Here is a 22,338-nt window from a genome sequence, read left to right as displayed (position 1 = left end):
CTACTCTTCTTTGCTGTGTGCGGGCTTCTCATTGTGGTGGCTTCTCCTGTTGCAAAGTACGGGCTCTAGGCACTCGGGCTTCAGCAGTTCTGGCACGCGGGCTCAGTAGTTGTGGCTCGGAGGCTCTAGAGTGCAGGCTCAGTAGCTGTGGCGCACGGGCTTAGTTGCTCCACGACATGTGGGATGTTCCCAGACCAGAGCTCGAACCCATGTCCCCTGCATTGGCAGGCAGATTCTTAACCACTGCCACCAGGGAAGCCCTATAGCAAGTTCTTAATTTAACATTAGGAGACTTACTTGAAGGGTGAAGAAATTTGTAACTGCTCCTGTATTTTATTTTTTTTGTTGCCCGGGCCACACGGCTTGTGGAATTTCAGCTCCCTGACCAGGGATTGAACCCGGGCCACAGCAGTGAAAGCCCGGAATCCTAACCACTAGGCAACGAGGGAACTCCCTCCTGTACTTTACTCTTTAAAGTGTTTTTCCATTTATTTAGCCCAGGCCACCAAACTTACCCATGAACAAAATATGTACCTCCTACCCCAATTTCACATATGAAAAACAGAGATATTCTGTCCTGGAACACAGAAAAAAAATTCCGAGGACAACAGAATAAATGTGTAAAAGGTCAAAAGCACTTTATTGCAGAAGGAACCAATGTGGATCTAACATTTGTATAGATAAATTATACATTAGGGGCATTAAGTTCTAGACCATCATAATATAGGCCAAATCAATCTGGAATAAGGAATCCCTATTATTTTTCCTTGGAAGCAAAACTTTTCCCTTCTTAAAACCACTCTAGGTAACATTATCTACTAAACTATGGAAAAATGAAACTGATCAACATTTCCAAACATACTATACTGACCAGCTTATTTTCTGGTTGCTGAATAAATTCTTTCAACTGCTTTACAGTAGCCAGTCTTCGGTCTCTGTCGTCTTCCCGGGTGATCCTCCGAAGAAGATTCGACAGTCGAGACTCATCAGAATAAGACATCGATCGCTCTGTGAATATAAACATTGAGTATGAATCAGCACAGAAACTTTACAGCCCAAATATTTTAAAGTATATTAAAAATCACAGTCCACCAGACAATAAAAGCTCAATGAATGTAGGTCCTTTAACACTTCTGTTCATCACTATAAACCCAGCCCCAGCAGACTGCGGGCACACAGCAGACCCTCAAAAAGGATACGCAAACACCTCATTCCAGAGGATCAACTGACAGAGAAAAAAGAAAGGCTTAGAAATTATTCTCTTCGAATCTGTTCCAAACTGTTTTCAACATCTAGGTAAAGAGCATAGGTAAGAAACTTCAACAGGTTAGGGATAAAGTCTCTATCAGGCAGAAACAGGGTACATGCTTCTATTTCTCACCTAGGTCTCCCACTGGAGGGGAGCCTCTTGTTCACATCATCATCATTTTCCTAGGACAAAGTTTTGGTGAATGGCAATCACATATTCAGTTCAACAAATGTCTAATTACCACCTGCCATGTGCAAGTATGCTGCCACAAGGAAAGTGGCAAATCAAAACTTTTCTTCCCTTTTTTAATGACAAGAACAAGCAGGAGTACTCAAAATGCTGAACACTACTAATAAAGATGGTTTTAAGTACTAAATTTTTCTTTTTAAATTTTCAGCTGCACAATTTATCATCATTAACCCATGTACATTAACACAAACCACATTAAAGGGTCTGACAGTTTCATTTCTAATGAATGAAAGGAAAATAGATAATAAAAGAAATTACAACATCTGAGAGAAGGAATAAGATTTTTTAAAAATCCCTAGCCTATAGAGTATTTTCAGTAAGGATGACTGCTAAAAATGTATTTAGGTTACTAGTCAGGAAATCTAGGCTCTATTTACAATTCTACCCCTAGCAAACTGCATAACTCTGAGCTTGCAAGGGGGATCTAAACTAAATAAGCTTTAGAGTCACTTTCTAACTCTATCATACCTAAATCTAAGACTTCAAACACCGGTGGTTTTTTTTTTTCTTTTTTTTGGCCGCACCACTTGGCATGCAGGATCTTAGTTCCCTGGTCAGGGATTGAACCCATGCCCCCTGCAATGAAAGCGCAGAGTCCCAACCACTTGACCACGAAGGAAGTCCCTTCAAACACTTTTGAGACAGTATAGGCTTTGACTAGTCATTCCATTTTAGAAAATTTATCGAAATTTTTTTTAAACTGCATGCAAAAAACTATAAACACAAAGATGTTCACCAAGATACACACAACACACACACAAAGCCCTCACTGGGAAAAAACGGTCATAAACTAAATGTCCAAAGAGTAATTATACCCAACAAAGTGTATAAATCAGAAATCTTGATTTCTTAAGCAGCTTTACCAATACAATAAATTTCTCTTTTAGAAAAAAAAAAATGATCATTACCTTTAATCCTATGAATTTTCGAGACACTTTACCTATAGAGTGAGGTTTGTGTTATAAAGCAAGAAGCAGTAACTGTGTATTTAACTTTAGAAAAGGGCCCAGTCCATGTACACCCCTACCCTCACCCTAGAGTTCAAGGACTTGCTGCAGTAAGAGTCCACTATACATTCAGTATCCACTATAATCAGGAAAATCCTTTCTTTAAAATCTTACCCAGTCTTCTAATCTTATTTTAAGAGAATTCTCCTTTAAAAAGTATTAAAAACCTTCTTGTGGTAATTCATGGTAGGGAACAGTTCACAGGAAAAGGAATGCAAACAATTATCACCTGCACATGTTTCTCAACTCAGTAAGCTAACCAACTCACACAGGTGCAAGGCACTGGTACAGAAAAAGGCATTTAGGAGATGTCTCAGCAGAGGCTTGTGTGATTGTCCCCAGTTTACCCAGCCTTACCCTGTGATTTCCTCATGTCTTTGATGGCTAACGCACGACTGCCATGCTGAATACTGGTGAACTCAGGGCTGGTCACATTGTTAACTCTCAGCTCTTGCCCCAACGACTTCCGACCATAAGTATTTTCCCCAGATCCTCCATTGACACTGTAGCCACCTAAAAACAGCAACATTTACATTATTTCAATAGGGCTCTTTGTTTCACTCAATCAATTCCTGATAGTTCAGGTTCTTCTGACCCAATCTGCAGTTCAACCAGCCTTGGCTTCTACTCTTTCCCTGTGATGCATGCATTGATTTCATTTTGTTATCTTCAGTGGAAGATAAGAAGAGAAATGGAAACTAAATCAACTCAGATTTTGTACTTTAAAACTTTTCAGAAGTCTAGAGGAGAGACAGTAGTCAGGAAAGCCTTAGTGATAATATTGCATTTTGGGGGCAAGGAAACTGCATTTATGTATTGCGTGTGTGAAAAGTACATTTAAATTTTTTTTTAATTAAGGGGGTAAATTTAAGAAGTTTCAAGAACAGCACTGTGTGTAATATTTATATTTTAAACATATTAGAAGAGAGAGGTGAGGGAGCGAGAGACAGGCAAGGAGGAAGAAAGGGAGAGGTAGCTAGGTTAAAAAAAACAAACGCACAAAAAACGTGCCTCTAGCAGCAAGGAAATATATATACCCTTTTCGTCATTCTGTATGTCAGCATGGATTCTGGTATCATCGTGCCTTTGCCGAGACACCACAGCTGAATTTGAAGGTTGCAGTCCATAAGAGGAAGACCCACCCCTATCTCTGGATGAAGAATATTTTAAATTATCTGGGTCGGCTGATGCACTATCAGTTCTGCAAAGAGAGAAAAGTATATAAGGTTACAACTTTAAACAAACATTTTGATAACCCAAATCATAAATCTTTCTTTCATACATGCCTCTCTCCTCATTACTATTATACATAAGCATTCCAATGTGTAATAAGAAGTCTTTCAACTGGGAAGAGATTGTCAATGGATGAAATACCAGCTTTTCAGCCCCTCCTGCTATCTAAAGACCCATACAGAAATATAAATAACTACCAGGACTAGGGTGGCCAACGCAAACCTTAACAGGTTTTAGCACTGAAAGTTCCATGTCTTAAGTACTCCCTCAGTCCCAGGCAAACAGACAGTTGGTCACCCTGGTCCCAGGATTCTTTTCACATGACTTGATAAAAGGAATAGTTCTTCCTAAATCTCCTCCTCCCAGAACAGGGTTTTAACCAGTGGAAAAATTACAATCTTCCCAGTCATAAAAATAAAAAAAACACTGGCAACATATCAGGCAGGGGCAATGTGTTACCAAATTATTTTTAAAGTACTGCCTCATGGCAATGTGGCTCTCTCCCTCTCTCACCTAAATTTGTAACTTGACTATTTGGTGGGAAAATAAATTATAGAATGAAATTTGAAAGCAAGCTCAATAGGATATTAGGAAAGAACACATTAGCTGCAAAGATTGTTTTAATGTATGGCAATACTGAGGACTTCACTGAAGATTCCTCATATAAAGAATATCTATTAAAATTATTAAAAATGAGGAAAATAAAAGCAAGGTGTCAGGAATCCAATAAAGCTGAAGGTTGCAGTCCATAATCTATTTAAAATTCAAGTACCGCCTAGAATAATCCGAGATACCTGATATTAACAAGCTGCTCAGCCCCAGGATAAAATTAGTACCCTTATCTAAGGATCATCTCTATGCCTCAATGTTCCCATCAGTAAAATAGGGAGCTAAACTTTATAATTTCTCATGAGCCTTATTCTTCCATCAACCATAAGGTATCAAGAATAAAAAAACATGCGCTTCCCTGGTGGCGCAGTGGTTGGGAGTCCGCCTGCCAATGCAGGGGACACGGGTTCGTGCCCCGGTTCGGGAGGATCCCGCGTGCCGCGAAGCGGCTGGGCCCGTGAGCCGTGGCCGCTGGGCCTGCGCATCCGGAGCCTGTGCTCCGCAACAGGAGAGGCCACAACAGTGAGGGGCCCGTGTACCGCAAAAAAAAAAAAAAAAAGAAAGAAATAAAACACTAACTACCCTATGGCAGCATATGAAAAATACCAAGAAAAAAGTTCCTCTGCTATTGATATTTCTTCTGAGAGGAACAACCTTCTGGAAAAAAATCACTTTTATGATACTTACTAAAACACCTGCTGCACCCATAATTATCTGGAAAAGTTAAGGACACTGGCAAGAGCAGAAACTGAGCTATTCCTCAACCCCCATGGCCCTCCCCTATGTGTAAAAAAAAGTGTCTGTGTATTTCATTTCGAGTTTATCATCCTTTCGTTGCCCCCCCAAGAACACTAAATATGAAAAGGTGCATAGGCTCAGACACCCTGATCTGTACCTACTGCAATCACTGTTAATACAGAATGTAGACAAATAGATTCAATTAAACTTGGATACCTATGTGGCACCAATCTAAATTATTCCTGAAGGCTCTCAATCTGAAACTTGATAAAAATCCATAACCCTAGCATACTATGCATATAACTAAGGTTCCATAGTGAAGTATCTTCTTCAAACATTCAGAGTTCACTTGTTGACAAAGCTCAGAACTTCCAACATATGAAAAATAAAATCTATGGAATTTCAAAAAAAATGTATTAGGATATTTTCTAAGTATACTAAGTATAAGCATTTAAATACCTTTACCACTAAATGGAGCATGAGAACTTTTTAAAACTAACATAATGATCTACCCCCATGTATCTAAAATAGCACACTAAATGAGCACCTATAATAAACCATAACATATCATTAATTTCTAAAAGGGAACTGAAAAATAAAAGAGGACTTATGAGCTTTTCTGGCAGATTTTGAACCTGTCTATACGTATAGCATCTAACACAACCTAGAAAAGGAAGCTGTTAGTAAATGAATGAATAAAATAATTCTAAAACATCAAGATAACTTAAGTCTATCAATATTTAAATGAATATCTAAATAATCTGAATTTCTAATTTTCATTATGCTTATGCATCACATATATACTCTTACCATTGAGAGTTAAATATTTGTATCTTTTGCTGGTGACATACCAGTAAACACAAGGCAATAGCGAATATGGGTTAAAAAAAGATCTGGGCTCAAATCCCAGCTCTAGCACTGAAAAGGTATGTGTGACTGCACAAGGAACTTAATTTCCAAGCCTCAGTTGTCTTTTGCATAAAATGGGGATAATACCTATCTATTATGTAATGTTATTGTGAGGCTTAAGAAAGATAAGTTCTTAAGAAATACTTAGCTTTTAAGGTACATTTGAAGTTATTATGACCATAATAGTAAATATACTTAAGGTTTTCAGTCTAAACAAATAAATATAAATAGTTCATAAACATATGAATATGATCAAAACAAGTTTTTATACTCAACATACAATAGCTGATTTTAACTTCTTCACTGAAGAAATTAAGCAATCTACTGCTACCAACAAATCCATTGCTAACTAGGAAGCACTGATTTCAAACTAAACTGAAAAAAAACAGAAACAACCTCCCAATTTGTTAGAAATACATGTTTTTAAATCTCATTAGTAATAAACACCAAGTTTTTTTTTTTTTTTTTTTCCAGAATTTGGGTTTTCAGAAATATAGCAAAAAATTCACTAGGGTAGAACTACTGTCTCAGAACTGTCTAAAAACTCCCTGGTTGCTAAGTTCTTCCAATACAAACTGATCAAAATATTTCTAACCAGAATTCAAGTTATAGGTATTCTGAACCCAAAAGCACAAAATAGTTCAGCATTTATATGAAATCTCTATTTTTATAATATCTAGACAGCTTAGTTCTCAAAAAGTCAATATCAGGCAGTTAGCACCAACAAGATCATCCCAGTCCAATAAATAGAAAACTGTTAAGAACGGAAATGAGCACTTAAAATGAGGCAATCAAAGGCACAAAATAGAAAATGCAGATTTGAACTCAAAGAGGCAGGCATAAATGTTAAGTTAGTTATAAGGGCTGAAAAAGCTATCATCTGCCAGAATTAGTGTCTCAATTTAGTGATAAAAAGAAAATGTATCTGTTAAGACTAAGTATCCTAGCAAGAATCCAAAAATACCTCCACAGCCCCTTTAATACTCTAAAAATATTATGGAGAGAGAGAGGGAAAAAAAAGAAATGCATAAATTCCCCAAAATGATTAAACTGAAGTTAAAGCCTGATGTACATGCCACATGAGAGGTAAGTTTCTAAAGCTCATACCTCAAAAATCGCATACTGTATAATATGGAGCCTTTGTGATGTTTTTGCATCAAGTCAATCTGTAAGACAGTAGTTACAATATTAGTGAAGACAGTGGGTTAAAACATTTGTTGTTCAAACATGAAGCAAATATCATTTATGGGTTAGGTGCTTTTAATTGCACTATGGCCCTCTAGGGTTCATATGTTGAAGCAAAAACTGAGATGGCACATGCCACTCTATGCCTTAGAGAACAGAGGCTTAAGGTGGCAACAAAAAAATTTTTAGTACAAAAGAATTTAAATGTTAACTATAACATACAAATCACATGCAAATATAGTTACCGCTCATTTTAGTCACCTATTCTCAATATACAGAAAATGTAATACATCTGAGAGGTTATTCATTTTCAATGACCCAAGCCCTCAGACCTCACATCAACAACCTACCACGTGTTAGGGGATAGTTAAGTATCTCCTGGCTAAGTGTGGTCTTGTGGTCCAGTTCTTAAGGGGGAAAAGTCAGCCTGGAAATGTGAAGTCAGGGAATTCCCTATCAGAAAACATTTCCATAAAGCACCCGGAAATGACTTGATGCAAACACCACACCTAGTGGTGCCACCGGAATAAGCATCATATTGCTTCAAGTTGTTTTTAACTAGGCTTATTAAGGGATTTCGTTCTCATGGTGAGATCTAATTTGTAATGGATATCAACTAGGAAATGATATTTGCACTAAAGCCAATGAGGTGGGAATGCATTTATTCTCTAAAGCAATGGTACTCAAAGATGCATAGCATCACTGTCACAAAGCAGTTGTAGGATATGCTGTGAGTTTTTCATACTAACAGCTAATACCACTAAAACTGATTTACTTTTTAAAAATAAATTCAAGGGCTTCCCTGGTGGCGCAGTGGTTGAGAGCCCGCCTGCCGATGCAGGGGACATGGGTTCGTGCCCCAGTCCGGGAATATCCCACATGCCGCAGAGGGGCTGGGCCCGTGAGCCATGGCCGCTGGGCCTGCGCTTCCGGAGCCTGTGCTCCGCAACGGGAGAGGCCCTCGAACCGCAAAAATACATAAATAAATAAATAAATTCAAGGTTATCTCTGTGATATCTCTTACTCACCTGGATTCAGACATACTTTCAAAAAAGTATAAGAGAAAAGGTGAAACTATGCATAACTCTGAGGCTTGTGTACTTTCACATTAGAGACATTGCTCTAAAATATGAGTCCATGGCTAAAAAATTCACTTGGGAGGCTCAGGGACTTCATTATATGAAACTGTTTCCACAGGAGAAAACAGTAAGTTCAAATTTAATATAACAGAATTGAACCATCATGCCAAAATTATAAGTTTACCTCAATTTTACTATAAATATTAACAGCTAGTATTTCTTAATGAAACTTCCTTAGCTACTTAAGTATTAAGTGTCTACGATACCAAACCCATACAATTTATGGGTTCTTTATTACCAACTTTTAATTATCAATCAAACATCAACTAATTAGTTTCTGCAGCCTCAAAATATAAAAATATATTTAACGATTGTTGTAAAACTGTAAAGAATTTTACCTTGCCCAAAGAGAGATCTGGACTTAACCCTTGGCTTCTGGAAGGTAATCTCTAAACTCTTGGAATATAATGCCTAATAAGAGTGCCCTTGGGTTTCCCCCGTGGCACAGTGGTTAAGAATCTGCCTGCCAATGCAGGGGACACGGGTTCGAGCCCTGGTCTGGGAAGATCCCACATGCTGTGGAGCAACTAAGCCCATGCGCCACAACTGCTGAGCCTGCGCTCCAGAGCCCACAAGCCACAACTACTGAAGCCCATGAGCCTAGAGCCCGTGCTCCGCAGCTAGAGAAACCACTGCAATGAGAAGCCCGCGCATCCCAACGAAGAGGAACCCCTACTCGCTGCAACTAGAGAAAGCCCGCAGGCAGCAATGAAGACCCAAAAGAGCCAAAAATAAATAAATAATTTTTTTTAAAAAAAAGTGCCCTTGTCCACCTGGGAACTTTGGGTCACACTAGAAAGTATAACAATGTGATCTATGCATGGTGGGGCCTTTGAGTCACACGGATCAACTCAACCTCTAGTAGGGCTGGAAACTAAGTTCGTGCATGTGGGCAGTCAATGATGGAGCCCAAATAAGAACTCTGGACACCAAGGCTGGGCTGGGCTTCCATGGCTGGTAATACTCCATATGTATTATCACCCATCAATACCAGGAAAGTAACACTGCTCACTACTCCACGGGGAGAAGCTCCACATTTGGAACTGTCGTAAACTCTACCCTATGCACCTTTACCCTTGGTTGATTTTAATCTGTATCCTATAGCTGTAATAAACTGTAACCATGAGTATAACAGCTTTCAATAAGTCCTATAAGTCCTTCCGGTGAATCATCCAACCCAGGAATGGTCTTGGGGACCCCCAAACTTGCAACTATCAGAAGTAAGGGTGGTCTTACAGACATGCTCTAACTCTGCACCTATATGACTGAATATACTCTAACCCAAAATTTAAAGGGTTGTAAATTGTTTTTATATAATATCTTTAAGCAAAACATAGAAAAGATTCAACTTCAGTATAGTTTATATTCCTCCCAAGGAATCTCAAACAGCCTCTATTGACAGATCTCTAATCATATTAACCACAAAGGACAAACAAAGTAACTAGGAGGGTACTACATTAGATTTTAAACTTTGCTTCATGTGCACAAGTGTCTTCAGTGTAAAGGCTGGTGAATACACCACTCCCATGTAGTTCCCTATCACTGAGTCTTCAATGCTGCCCGTGACTCCCTAGCCAGGGTTTTCTGCTTTCCAAAACAGCTTTCAAACTTTCTGCACTTTTCTCCTTCCCCCAGCACTACCACTGATAACCTTACAGATTCTTGCTATATTAGAAATACAAGTTTTTCTACAGCACTCTGAATAGTAAGAACTAAATTCTGAGCTCATAATAAAGTCTGGTAGGCAACCTCCCCAAGCAGTTTACATACATTTATCACCTCATTTAATCTTCAACATAATCCTATTGTGATTACTGAAGATGGTAAGTTACCTTCTTACAGATGAGGTAACAAAGATTCCATAACTTACCTAAAGCAGCACAGCTAATTAAAGGCAGAGCAAGAACTCAAACTCAGTTCTAACTTTCAAGTTCTTCAACACTCCACCACTGCCTGCCAACCTCCTTCCAGCAATCTACAAATTTACCTATGTCTGCACACAGAACATTTCTTCCCATCACACTCACATAATGGAACAACTAAACCTCCTATCTGCAGTAACCCTTTGGATTCGTACATTTCCCTACCTTCTGGAGTATGCCTTGCATCTCTGACTTTCCCAATGCTCATCACAACATCAACATATAAACACATTCAGGTCTTTCCTCTAAAAAAACAAAAACAAAAACCTTAATTCTCTTTCTCCTTCTAAAGTTAATTGTCTAGATAGATTCTTCACAGCCAAACCTCTTGAAAATTTCTTTTCCTTGCCTTCTCTCACTTTCCAACTCACTGTAACCAGGGTCCCACCCTCCGCACTCCACAGAAACTGCTCCTGCCCCAGTAGCAACCGCCACTGGTGGCTTACTTGTCTCTAAAATCCCACAAGCCCTTTTCAGTTCTTCTTGCTCAATGCCCCCAATGACTTGCTTTGCTTTTGACAACTCTCTACTACTCACACTTTCTCAATACCACTCTAAAGGTTTTTTTAGTAACTTTAATTCCAGTGATTCTCTCTACTTTTTTCCAATCCAAGTACCTTCTTTCTTCTTAACTTCCTTCTTTAACCAGTTTTTCATGGTTTATCATTTCAATAACTCTTGCCAATTCCCTTAACCTGCCTTAACATTTCCCTCACACCAATCTGGCAAAATCCCAACCCTGCATAAACCCAATTATCAATTCCATCATCCATCAGTAAGCACCACATCCCCAGGTCCTCCAATGTTCATCTCCCACATGCACTATCCAGACATTCCCCATTCTCTTCAGATTCCAAAATACTCTCCTAAATCCCTGACAAATTCTCTCTTTCTACTTAACCAAGGGGGAAAAAAAAGATACCATAACACACCTGCACCCAACTCTAGGCCTTGATTAGGATTCTATGTCTACCTTCTCATAACTTTTCACAAATAGTCTTTCTCCTAGGGAGTCTACCTTTCCCACCAAACTGAATGCTCTCCTTAAACATGTAAAATTTCCTAATATCTCCAATATAAGAATACAAAAACATATTTTAAAAAATATGGGCTATACCCCACCAGGGCTTCCCTGGTGGCGCAGCGGTTGAGAGTCCGCCTGCCGATGCAGGGGACACGGGTCGTGCCCCGGTCCAGGAAGATCCCACATGCCGCGGAGCGGCTGGGCCCGTAAGCCATGGCCACTGGGCCTGTGCGTCCGGAGCCTGTGCTCCGCAGCAGGAGAGGCCACAAGAGTGAGAGGCCGGCGTATCGAAAAAAAAATAAAAATATTAAAAAAAATAAAAAAACACCCAGGGCTTCCCTGGTGGCACAGTGGTTGAGAGTCTGCCTGCCAATGCAGGGGACGCCGGGTTCGTGCCCTGGTCCGGGAAGATCCCACAAGCCGCGGATTGGCTGGGCCCGTGAGCCATGGCCGCTGAGCCTGCACGTCCGGAGTCTGTGCTCCGCAACGGGAGAGGCCATGGCAGTGAGAGGCCCGCGTAGCGCAAAAAAAAAAAAAACAAAAAGAACTCCCCAAAAACAGAAAAAGTCCATCAATTCCACATCCCTCCAACTAAACAATCTGCCCTTGCTCTTTGCAGTCACACTAAGAATTGTCTCTACTCGCTGTATCACTTCTTTACCTCCACTAGCTCCTCCAGCTACACCAATCCAACTTCTGCCCTATCACTTTTGGCAAAACCAACTAAGACCTCCAGGTTGATAAAAGCAAGATATACTCCAGGCTGCTTCTTACTCATCCTCTCATAGCAGGTTTTCACAGGGCTTCTGAGCAGGGTTGAGCAGGCTGTGGCCTACACAAAGGTGCCTTACAGAGGAATGAGGTGGGCTGAATGAAAACTTCTTTTTAAAATCCTTACAATAACTTGGGCTCAGATCCTGAGAATTCAAAGTAACCAGATTCTTCCCTTCCTTTGGCTTATAGTATGTTATAGTCTGTATTTCTTGCTGCCTCTCTGGTTCTGCTTTTTCAGGAACCTTTGAAGGCTTGCTCAGCCTCCTCTACCAAATACTAAATCTTGGAGTTTCTCAAAGCTTGACCACAGGCCCTCTATGCATCTCACTTTGTACTCTCTCCCGCAATCCATGCCGATGGCAGTACTTATCACCTATATGACATCGACTCCCAAATCCAGGCCTCCATCATAGATGTCCACTCTGAGGTCCAGACCTATAAACCCAACTGTTTAAAAAAACAATCTTAATGTTCTAATGCCTCAAACACAACTGGCTCCTTTCTTCCTGGAACCCCCATTTTAATAAATGGTACCACCATCAGGTATTTTCCAATAAATGGCACTATTTGGCCAGTCAGACACAGTATGTTTCCCACCTCCAATTCTCACCTCTCTCCCACTTCTCCTCCACAGTGCAACAAAAATAATTCTTATGAAACACAAATCTGATGTCCTCCCACTGCCCTTTATCATCTTATGTACCTTACTTCCCTTTTCAGCTAACTCTCCACACTCTTGTAATCCTTTTACATTCTATGCTCCATCCATCCCAATTTTTCAGTCACCTTGCTCAGCTCGTCTGCCTGGAACAGCCTTGTCCTCAGCACTTGCCAACCCTAGCTAATTTTTCAATGTCCTTCAAGCTTCAGCTTTCCTTCACAAAGTTTCTGATTCCCCTGAGGGTGACTAGGAGTCCCTGCTATATAAGTGCTTCCAGAGAACCTAATAGTTCCCTTAGCTCTTACACCATTTGAGAAGCTTATTTAACTGTGTTCTGCCAGGAGACTGTAAATTCCAAAAGGGCAAGAGCCTGTTAGCGTTGCTTATCATTGTACCCCTCATTGCCTTGATGGCACACAAATTAGTTGTTGACTAAATGATTGCCTATTCTCACAATTGAGGCCTTTCTCTTGACACTGGAATGCAGTCCCCTAACCTAACCCAACACTAAGTTTTCTTCAACATTCAACCTAGAACCCATACTCCCTAATCAACAATATTTTCTTGGTTATGTTCTACAACAAGAGCACTAACTTGGAGTAATGACTCCAAAAGGCGAACTAAGTAAGATAGTTCCAACCCTCTAAGAATTTACAATCTAGAAAAAAAAGAACTGTTAGTATAAGTTCCAATTAGGAGTATAAAATGTTCTGTGCTTTCAGAAAAAACATAAAATAAAAATCCCATCATTCAGCCCCTTCTTCAAACTCTTACAACACTTAAAGAGAGAACCACACTAGCTTGCACTTTAGTAGTTATATACTAGCTTCAATTTGCCCACTAGTTTGAAAAGATGCTAGTATTGAAGGCAGAGATACTGTATTATCTAATACCACACACCTTTCATAAGGAAAGGAAAACAATATAGTGGTTGCTGCATGGAGAGGGGTGGGGAACTGAGTAGAAGATGACCTTGGATCAAAATCCATTGTGATTATTTAAGTAAAAATTTTGTCTTCTAAGGTAAAACTTTATATAACTAAAATATGGTCTATGCATATGATCTTAATAATAACTTCTCTGAACACAAAAAAGAAGCCAGTAATAGAAAGGGATGGCTTCGGTAATATATTTAAATGATTCCAAATTTTTAAATTCTACTTAATATGCATTTTAGAAGTCTTATTTATTTTTGTGCAAAGGACACTATCAAATGAAAAGACCACTCATAAAACCAGAGAAAATACTTGCAAATCATATACCTCATAAGAGAAGTGTCTAGTATCCAAAATATACAAAGAACTCCTATAACTCAACAAAAAGACAATCCAATTTAAAAATGGGCCAAAGACCTGAATTGATACATCTCTCCGAAGACACACAAATGGCCAATTAACACATGAAAAGTTGCTCAACTTTATTAGTGAATAGGAAAATGCAAATCAAAACCACAAACAGAAACCACACCCACTAGAATAGCCAAAAAAATTTTAATGGAATATGTTGTGAGAGGTGGAGAAATTGGAACCCTCGTACATCACTGATAAGAATGTAAAATGGTACAAAGGACTTCAGAAAACAGTTTGGCAGTTCCTCAAAAAGTTAAACATAGAATTACCACATGATCTAGCAAATCCACTCCCAGGTATATGCCCAAAAGAACTGAAAACAAATGTTCAAACAAAAACTTCTAGGTGTATGTTCACCACAATACTATTCACAATAGCCAAAAGATAGAAACTCAAATGCCCATCAAAGGATGCATGAATAAACAAAATGTGGTATACAACAGATGATTATTCAGCCATACCTACTATAACACGGATGAGCCTTGAAAATGTTATACTAAGTCAAAGAGGTCTGACACAAAAGGTTACATATTACATGATTCCATTTATATGAAATATCCAGAATAGGCAAATCCACAGAGAAAATAGATTTGTGGTTGCCAGGTGCTGGGAAGAGGGGAAAATGGGGAGTGACCGCTTAATTGATACTGGGTTTCCACTTGGGGTGATAAAAAGTTCTGGAACTAGATTGTGGTCACGGTTGCACATGTTATGAATGTACGTAATACCACTGAATTGTAAAATGGTAAATTTTATGTGTATTTTACAACAATTTTTTAAAACCTTATTTATGACATTCTTGAAAAGACAAAATTATAGGGGAAAAAAGACGAGTTACCAAGGGCTGAGAGAAGTTGACTACAAAAGGGAGCAAGGAAACTTGGGGTGGGGGAAGGGAAGATATGATGGAACTATTTACAGCGTGACTGTGGTGCTCATGGTTACAATACTATCTGCATTCCTCAAAACTCAAAGAACTCTACAGCATATAAACTAAACCTCAATAAATCTGACATATAGGAAAGAGTATGTTTCTTTACAGTAAAGGTATAAAAGTAAAAGAACATTGATTTATTTTTAATAATTCGATATTTCATGTCTTATATTGCCTGCCATATTTTGTAGCCATTCTCAATGGAAAAGCAAAAATGTAGCACTGGATGCTCTCCAATGAAACCAGACTGTCAGTGTCTGAATTAATCAGGCATGAGAGCTGGAACTTTAAGCTAGGGAAGGATTAACCTAGCCAAGGTACAGAAAGAAAGAAAACAGTGCACTTAAACCAGTAAAAGACAACTGTTACCTAGACTAATAGTAAAAAAGTTCCAAATTTCTAGCAAGATAGTAATTTTACTCTTCAGCAATGCTTGAGAAATGCCTGAGATAAGTCCTTATAGCACTTTATTTTTTTAAAAAAGAAACACCCTGTAAATTCCTAATATTTTATTACCTACCCATTTTGATAGCTTTCATAAAAAATTTAAAGAGTCAAAGCACTGTCGCTGGCAAAATCAGAAAAATCATTGCCTGAGAGAGAGACAGGCAGTCCACTTCTAATTTATTTCACGTATTTAAGTATTATGAGGTTCTGTACCTCATCTGGCATAAATTCATTTCTTACTAGGCATTAAGAATATTGATAAAAGGTGGTATGCTTTTAATCTCCAATACAGATGTGAATTCAATTTTCAGCATTTAACAAAAAAAACCAATTTTGTTAATGCTAAATAATTGTTCACCTGAAGGCTTCCGAATCTAAGGCACCACGTTAACTGGACTCACTTTCTTCTGACCTTTATTTATTTATTTATTTATTTTGTGGTAATGCGGGCCTCGGACACGGACACGCAGGCTCAGCGGCCATGGCTCACGGGCCCAGCCGCTCCGCGGCATGTGGGATCTTCCCGGGACCGGGGCACAAACCCGTGTCCCCTGCATCGGCAGGCAGACTCTCAACCACTGCGCCACCAGGGAAGCCCTGACCTTTATTTTTAACCCAAGCTAGTTTACAGCCTTAAATAAAACCCTGCTTCAGCTACCATTTGCATCCCTTATCTTCCTCTTTTGTCAGCAAGTCCTGGAAGTACTTTAGAAACATCCCATTCGGCCTGGGAAAATGCCAAGATTGAAAGGAAATCTCTTACTGCGTGACCTCCCTAGTAGAGGAAGGACAAAAAGACTGAAAGTCTACCAAGAAACATGTCCCACCCCCTCACCTTCACGCAGACTCTCCAGTTATATGCCAAACATAGCCACTTAGGACACAGAAGATTAAGAATCACTAAGAGTTAAACACTAAAGAAATCCTAAAACGAAGTCTTGAGACCAGAGGGGGACTCTAATCAAGGATAGGGCAGAGTGTTTTATAATATAAGAAATGTGTGCGACCATCTTTTAAAAAGTCCTGGGGACTTCCCTGATGGTCCAGTGGCTAAAGCTCTGCACTCCCAATGCAGGGGGCCGGGGTTTGATCCCTGGTCAGGGAACTAGATTCCACATTCCGCAACTAAGAGTTTGCATGCCGCAACTGAAGATCCTGCAGCCGCATCTAAAAGATTCCACACGCTGCAACGAAGATCCCACCACAACCAAATAAATAAATATTTAAAAACATAAAAAGTCCTGAAAACTGGGGTGGGGGGGGCCAAAACAAACAAATAAGTAAATAAAAATCAAAAGTCCTGAAAACAGGCAAATAACGACTGTAGAGTTATTCTGATAAAGTTCCTCTGACTAATAGACTCAAGCATACACCCAAGGGACTAACATGCTTGTGAGATTCTCTAACAATTACATATTTTAAATTTTCCCTTTAAAAATAATCCAAAAAAGCACTGTGGTACAAATATGTACTGTGTAACAGATAACATCATTACCACTTTTTTTTTTTTTTACAGGTCAAGAAAAATGATGTGGTTGCCAAAAATCACTTGTAACACATCAAGAAAAAGTAAATACTAGGCAATTTAGACACAGGTATTTTTAAAGAAAACTATTACCAAGTTAGGCTCTACTGCCACAATGGTATGGTATACCCTACAAATCCTGGGCAGAGTCAAGGATGTGGGCATCGAAAAAGCAATATTCTAACATGCACCCCTTAACATGTAACACATCTTAAATATAATGGCAAGTAGGGAAAAGACACTGATTTTCATATTCCACACATGATTCTCAACAGAGGAAGACATTACCAGAAATATCTTTAGGCCATTCTCAAATCAGACACATGACCCCCAAGCCCAACCCTCTTAAACAAATAAATACACCTTAGAGAGAAATCTAAAACACTTGGTTCTATTTCTAACTTTACCAACATAATTATATGAAGACAGCAAATGGATTTTTAAATGGACTCTGACTCCTTTCAACATGTCCAGTAACTCCTTTAGGACCTATCTCCTTAGGTATCCTGGGGTAGGAAATAACACTATTAAACACCAAACTGGTAAAGAAACATACTACCTGTAATCAGTGGTATCATGGTAAAGTATGTATGGTAAACCCTCCTACTTAAGCATTGGAACCTCTTTTTCAGAGGTGATCTTGAACAGCCATATCCTCCCCTGCTTAAACATAAACAAATAAAAATGTCTCATAGATAAATCTCAAAAGACATGGGCTCCTAAATCAAATAGTTGGGAAAGGAAGACATTTTTCACAAAAACCAGATTACTCTTCTAACTGCAGAAATATTTATTAAATGAAGACAGTTTGGGGTAGTTATTGAAATATTCTAGTAAGCAGCAATCAAGCGCCAAGAAACAGCACTCCAACTGTGCTCAGCAGTGGCCAGAAATACACTGAGGTATTTAAAGTATTTAGCTATAAGTTTGAGAAAGCTATGAAACAGTTCAAAATCATCACTTAAGCCACTTTAAACTCAAAAGGCCTATACAAACTCAAAAGGCCTATACAAACCCTATCTCTTTCTTTTGTTATATTTTACACTAAACACACTTGTATCAGATCGATTTAAGTGGTATAAAATAAGAACTTTAAAACGAAAGAGAAAAATCAATGTTTCTAGATATGAAGTTCCTTAGGAGGCAGTATTTACCCATTTTGAGTAAATTTATAGTGCTACAATGTAAAATAGTACCAAAATCTCATGAAAGCTTAATACTGTATATACACTACGTAATGATACAAAATTTCATTAATTCCTATCTGTTTAGAAGATGTATGTGGTTCTTCTTTTTTTATGTATTTCAAACTATTACATTGCCAGAGGCTATCCTTTCCATGATTCCATGATTTCCCTACTCCCTTTAAAACAAACATACATACGTACTAGAGTAGGGGAGAAAACGCAATGCAGCATTCAACTGATGTTCTTATAAGAATCAGTTTTTAAATTCCAACTGTATAATGAAAGTTAAGCAAGGTACAAGCTACCTTTTAACCTACCCTGTCTCTATTTAATTCCATTTGCACCTGCCCTACAATAAATGCAGTCAGAAAGATTAGATTATTTTTGTTGTCTCACAATTTCAACTGGTATCAAGTTCTTAAAGTGTGAATTATAAGATATATAGAAAAAATAATAAAGAATGATGCAGACCTACAGTCAAATTCCTCATTGGCCAACTTGAAACAGGATGATAGCCTAATGGAAATTTTCATTCTAGAAGCCTATAAGTAGAAAATGTAAAAAGAAAAGCCACTATTATACTAAGGATGGCAAATGCCATACCTAATAGAAATTTAACAATTATATGAGCTTCCAGTCATATATCCTCTAAGACACTTGACATAAATGCCCTTCATGAAACTTTTAGAAGTTACCACACACACATACACACACACACATTCTAGGTACTCAGAGTTCTAGAAGAGAAAAATGAAATTTGAACTAGAGCGTGGGTGCATGTGTGTAGTAAATTCTAACTTTTTGAGGAAGAGATAAAAGAGGGAGGTTCTTTAAAATTCCAAATTTGATTCAGATGTGACAACATACATATCATTTGTATAGCATTTTACAGTTTTGAAAGTAATTTCCCAAACTTTATCTTTAACCCTCACAACCCTGCGTCTTAGGGAATGCATCCCTCCTCAGAGGGACAGCTGGTAACGTCAGTACAAAAGACCTCTGTCTTCCCATTCTTAGTCCATTGCTATTTTCATGACCCCAGCCTCTCCTAAGACAAATATTTGTAAAGGATCAAAACTAAAAATGCACACATTCTTAAAAATAAATATACCTTAGAGAAGAATCTAAAACACTCTGGTTCTACTTCTAACTTCTCCAATGTAATTATACTAAGACAACAAGTGGATTTTTAAATGGACTAAAAGAGCAGGGAGAAGAGCACTGTGGTGTAATTTTCACATCTTCAATAAGATTACAATAAAAACACAGGGAATACTAGCATTATAGTAACTATACAAGATAGGCCACTTTAATTAAATAAAAGGCTGCTTTTACAAAACTTTGTCTTATAGTCAGTCAATTGATTACCACCCCCCAACACACTTTTATTAAGCATAAGTTCATCTTTAGTTTCAGTATTTTCAAAAAAGGAACAAGATACCACATATGAAAATTACATCAATATTTCAAATAATGACAATTAATCACTTATAACAGAATTCTAACTCAAGTCCTTCAAAAACAATACAAACTGTACCTCAGGGTAGATTCCTCTAAACCAGACTAATGAATAGACACTAAATCTCAAGGTTCATTGTCTTACTTCTGGAAAACCATTTTCATTTTTCTTCAAATTTATCAAAAGAATATAAGGACAGGAAGAAAAACAATCAATCTTTTTAGGAAAGAAAATCCAGGATGTGTTTTCTTTCCAATTAAATATGCATTAATTCATCTGTACAATACTATGTGATACTGGTGATCATCTTTGGATCTTTTTAATCATCAAATCAGAAGAGAGTCCCATTCTATAGAGAACAGACAAAAAGTCTGACATTTTTCCTCAAATTAATAGATTTTTCTGCCTAATTTCTGGCAAACTGCAGGAAGTCAACATACACTCTGTCATTAGGGCAATGAGTCTGAATTTCCAGTGTCAGAATCAAAGCAAAGAGACTGGAAATAAAGTGATATATTTCAGACAAGGATTCCAGGGTCCATATTACTAGGAATATAAACTAGGGAGACCCTTAAGAGGCAGGATAGCTAGAGTCATAGGTTGCTTCAAAGAACTAAATATTCCAAGATGAAAGTTAAAATTTCAAACACACACACTGACACACACACTCCATATACACACATCTTTTTAAATCAGAAGATGAAAATGCTAAAGAGGAGACAGTAAAGATAATTTTTCAATTAAATTTAAATAAGAGGGAAAATTTTAATTCAAAGAACTTCAGTAAAAAACAAGATTGTTGCCAATGCTGTCATATACAGAGGAAAAACTAATACATGTCACTATATAGTCCAAGACATGTTTATTAGTGACGGCTTTTGCCTAATCAGCAGAAAAGGTATTAATATATTAGATGCCACCCAAAAATAAAAATCTAGTAAATACTAAGTTCAACAATTTTTTAAAAAAATCTGCACACAGATACATATAATTACCTTAGGCCACTGCAGAGCTTGTAATAATTTTCTTGTGGACCTATAAGAGCACTGCTGAGGTGCTTTATTGATAATAAAAAGGGTAAAGGAAAAAAGTAGTGCCTTTCCTTATAAACAAAGAAATAGCAGAATTTAGTAAGTTCCATACCAAAAAGCAATCTACAATTCTGATACCAGAAACTCTTTTTTTTTTAATTTATTTATTTTATTTTATTTATTCTTGGCTGCATTGGGGCGTTGTTGCTGTGCGCGGGTTTTTGTCTAGTTGCAGCACACAGGACTCTCATTGCGGTGGTTTCTCTTGTTGCGGTGCACCGGCTCTAGGCACCATGGCTTCAGTAATTGTGGCTCACGAGCCCTAGAGCGCAGGCTCAGCAGTTGTGGCACATGGGCTTAGTTGCTCCACGGCATGTGGGATCTTCCGGGACTGGGCTCAGACCCGTGTCCCCTGCATTGGCAGGCGGATTCTTAACCCACTGCACCACCAGGGAAGCCAGAAATTCCTCTTTTGGGGGGAGGGGGGAGGTGGGGGGGGCTGTGTGGTTTGTAGGGTCTTAGTTCCCCCTCCAGGGATCAAACCCAGGCCCTGGCAGTGAAAGCGCCAAACCACTGGACTACCAGGGAATTCCCCAGAAACTCCTCTTTTGAAAAAGATTTTTAAGTAATAAACACAAAAAGTCTGTAACAGGTTTTTAAATAATAAACATGAGATCCTAGACACGCTATGAATAGCAACATTAACTTCCTAAGGAATGATTTCTAACAGGAATACAATCTCCTTTTTTCAAAGGGTATGAAGATTAATATGAAAGAAGTAATTCACTATGAAAGAAACCTGTTGATTCTGGAAATTTTGGATTTCAGTCATTCCCCAATCAGCAGGCATACAACTGGCAAGAGGTTTGTTTCCTCAGGCCTTCTAATGGAATGTCAAAAGAGGCTCAACCCACCCAGTGCTTAACTTTTTGGTGATTAGACTGTTTAAATAATGTACAAATAGATACAACAGATATGGGATAAACTGTCAATGTATAAATTAACTTTATGTGAGCAGAGTATTTCTTCAAGATGGATAAAACCTATGAATCTTAAATGGCCATAGTCTGATCTGGTCACCTCAGTCCACTAGAACATTGTCCCTTTGAACCTGTACAATCACCTTACTTAAGTTGCTGCCTCCGGCTAACCGAGCTGCTGTACAAGGAACAGTTCCTCTCAAAATGCCTCCTACAGTTACAGTGTTCTAAGCCCTGCAGTTAACTCTAAACACAAAAACAAACTTGCAGAATTCCATTTTCATGTATTTACTCGAGAAAGGACACTCAAATTTAGAGTGTTTACTATTTATTGACGCACTGGTAGGGAAGAAGGGATACAGAAGTAAAACCATTATACAATGCATGCATACATAAAGGTTATGTCTTACTGGGGAAGACACACACAAAAAAACTCAGATAGTGAGTGTTATTAGAGAAGCCTGGTGCTTCTCACTGAGGGGGTGCACTTAGGCTGAGATAGCATGAAAACACCCAGGTCAAGCACTCTGAGAAGAACAATCTATGCAGTAGCTACACAGCAAGAACAGGACTTGCAAAGGCCCTTAAGACAGAAATGAGTTTGGGGAGTGCTTTAGGCTAAGTACACAGAACAGTAGAGAAAATGACAGGCTCAGCCTTCAGGGACAAACTAGTTGGGAGAACAAAAAAAGGTTGAAGTGATAAGCACAGTTCCCTTTCATTGTAG

General features: G+C 38.5%; 1 protein-coding gene across 4 annotated transcripts in view; it reads right to left on the bottom strand.

The window, feature by feature from the left end:
• SMG1 (SMG1 nonsense mediated mRNA decay associated PI3K related kinase) overlaps positions 1 to 22,338 on the bottom strand; it is a 97,666-nt gene that overhangs the window by 68,756 nt on the left and 6,572 nt on the right. For 3 of the 4 annotated variants that reach the window (XM_033839563.2, XM_033839561.2, XM_033839562.2), the window contains exons 2-4: positions 3,543 to 3,706; positions 2,863 to 3,018; positions 872 to 1,008 (exon numbers count right to left, since the gene is read on the bottom strand). In XM_033839563.2, the coding sequence (XP_033695454.1) occupies positions 872 to 1,008; positions 2,863 to 3,018; positions 3,543 to 3,706 (457 nt within the window). Of the gene's footprint in view, positions 1 to 871; positions 1,009 to 2,862; positions 3,019 to 3,542; positions 3,707 to 7,101; positions 7,161 to 22,338 lie in introns of all 4 variants that reach the window. The other variant, XM_033839564.2, reaches the window with a different exon arrangement.

Source organism: Tursiops truncatus, chromosome 15 (assembly GCF_011762595.2).
Source record: "Tursiops truncatus isolate mTurTru1 chromosome 15, mTurTru1.mat.Y, whole genome shotgun sequence".
In the NCBI taxonomy this organism is placed as follows: Eukaryota; Metazoa; Chordata; class Mammalia; order Artiodactyla; family Delphinidae; genus Tursiops; species Tursiops truncatus.
The sequence above is the reverse complement of the archived record's forward strand: the minus strand, read 5'-3'. Positions and strand labels throughout refer to the sequence as shown.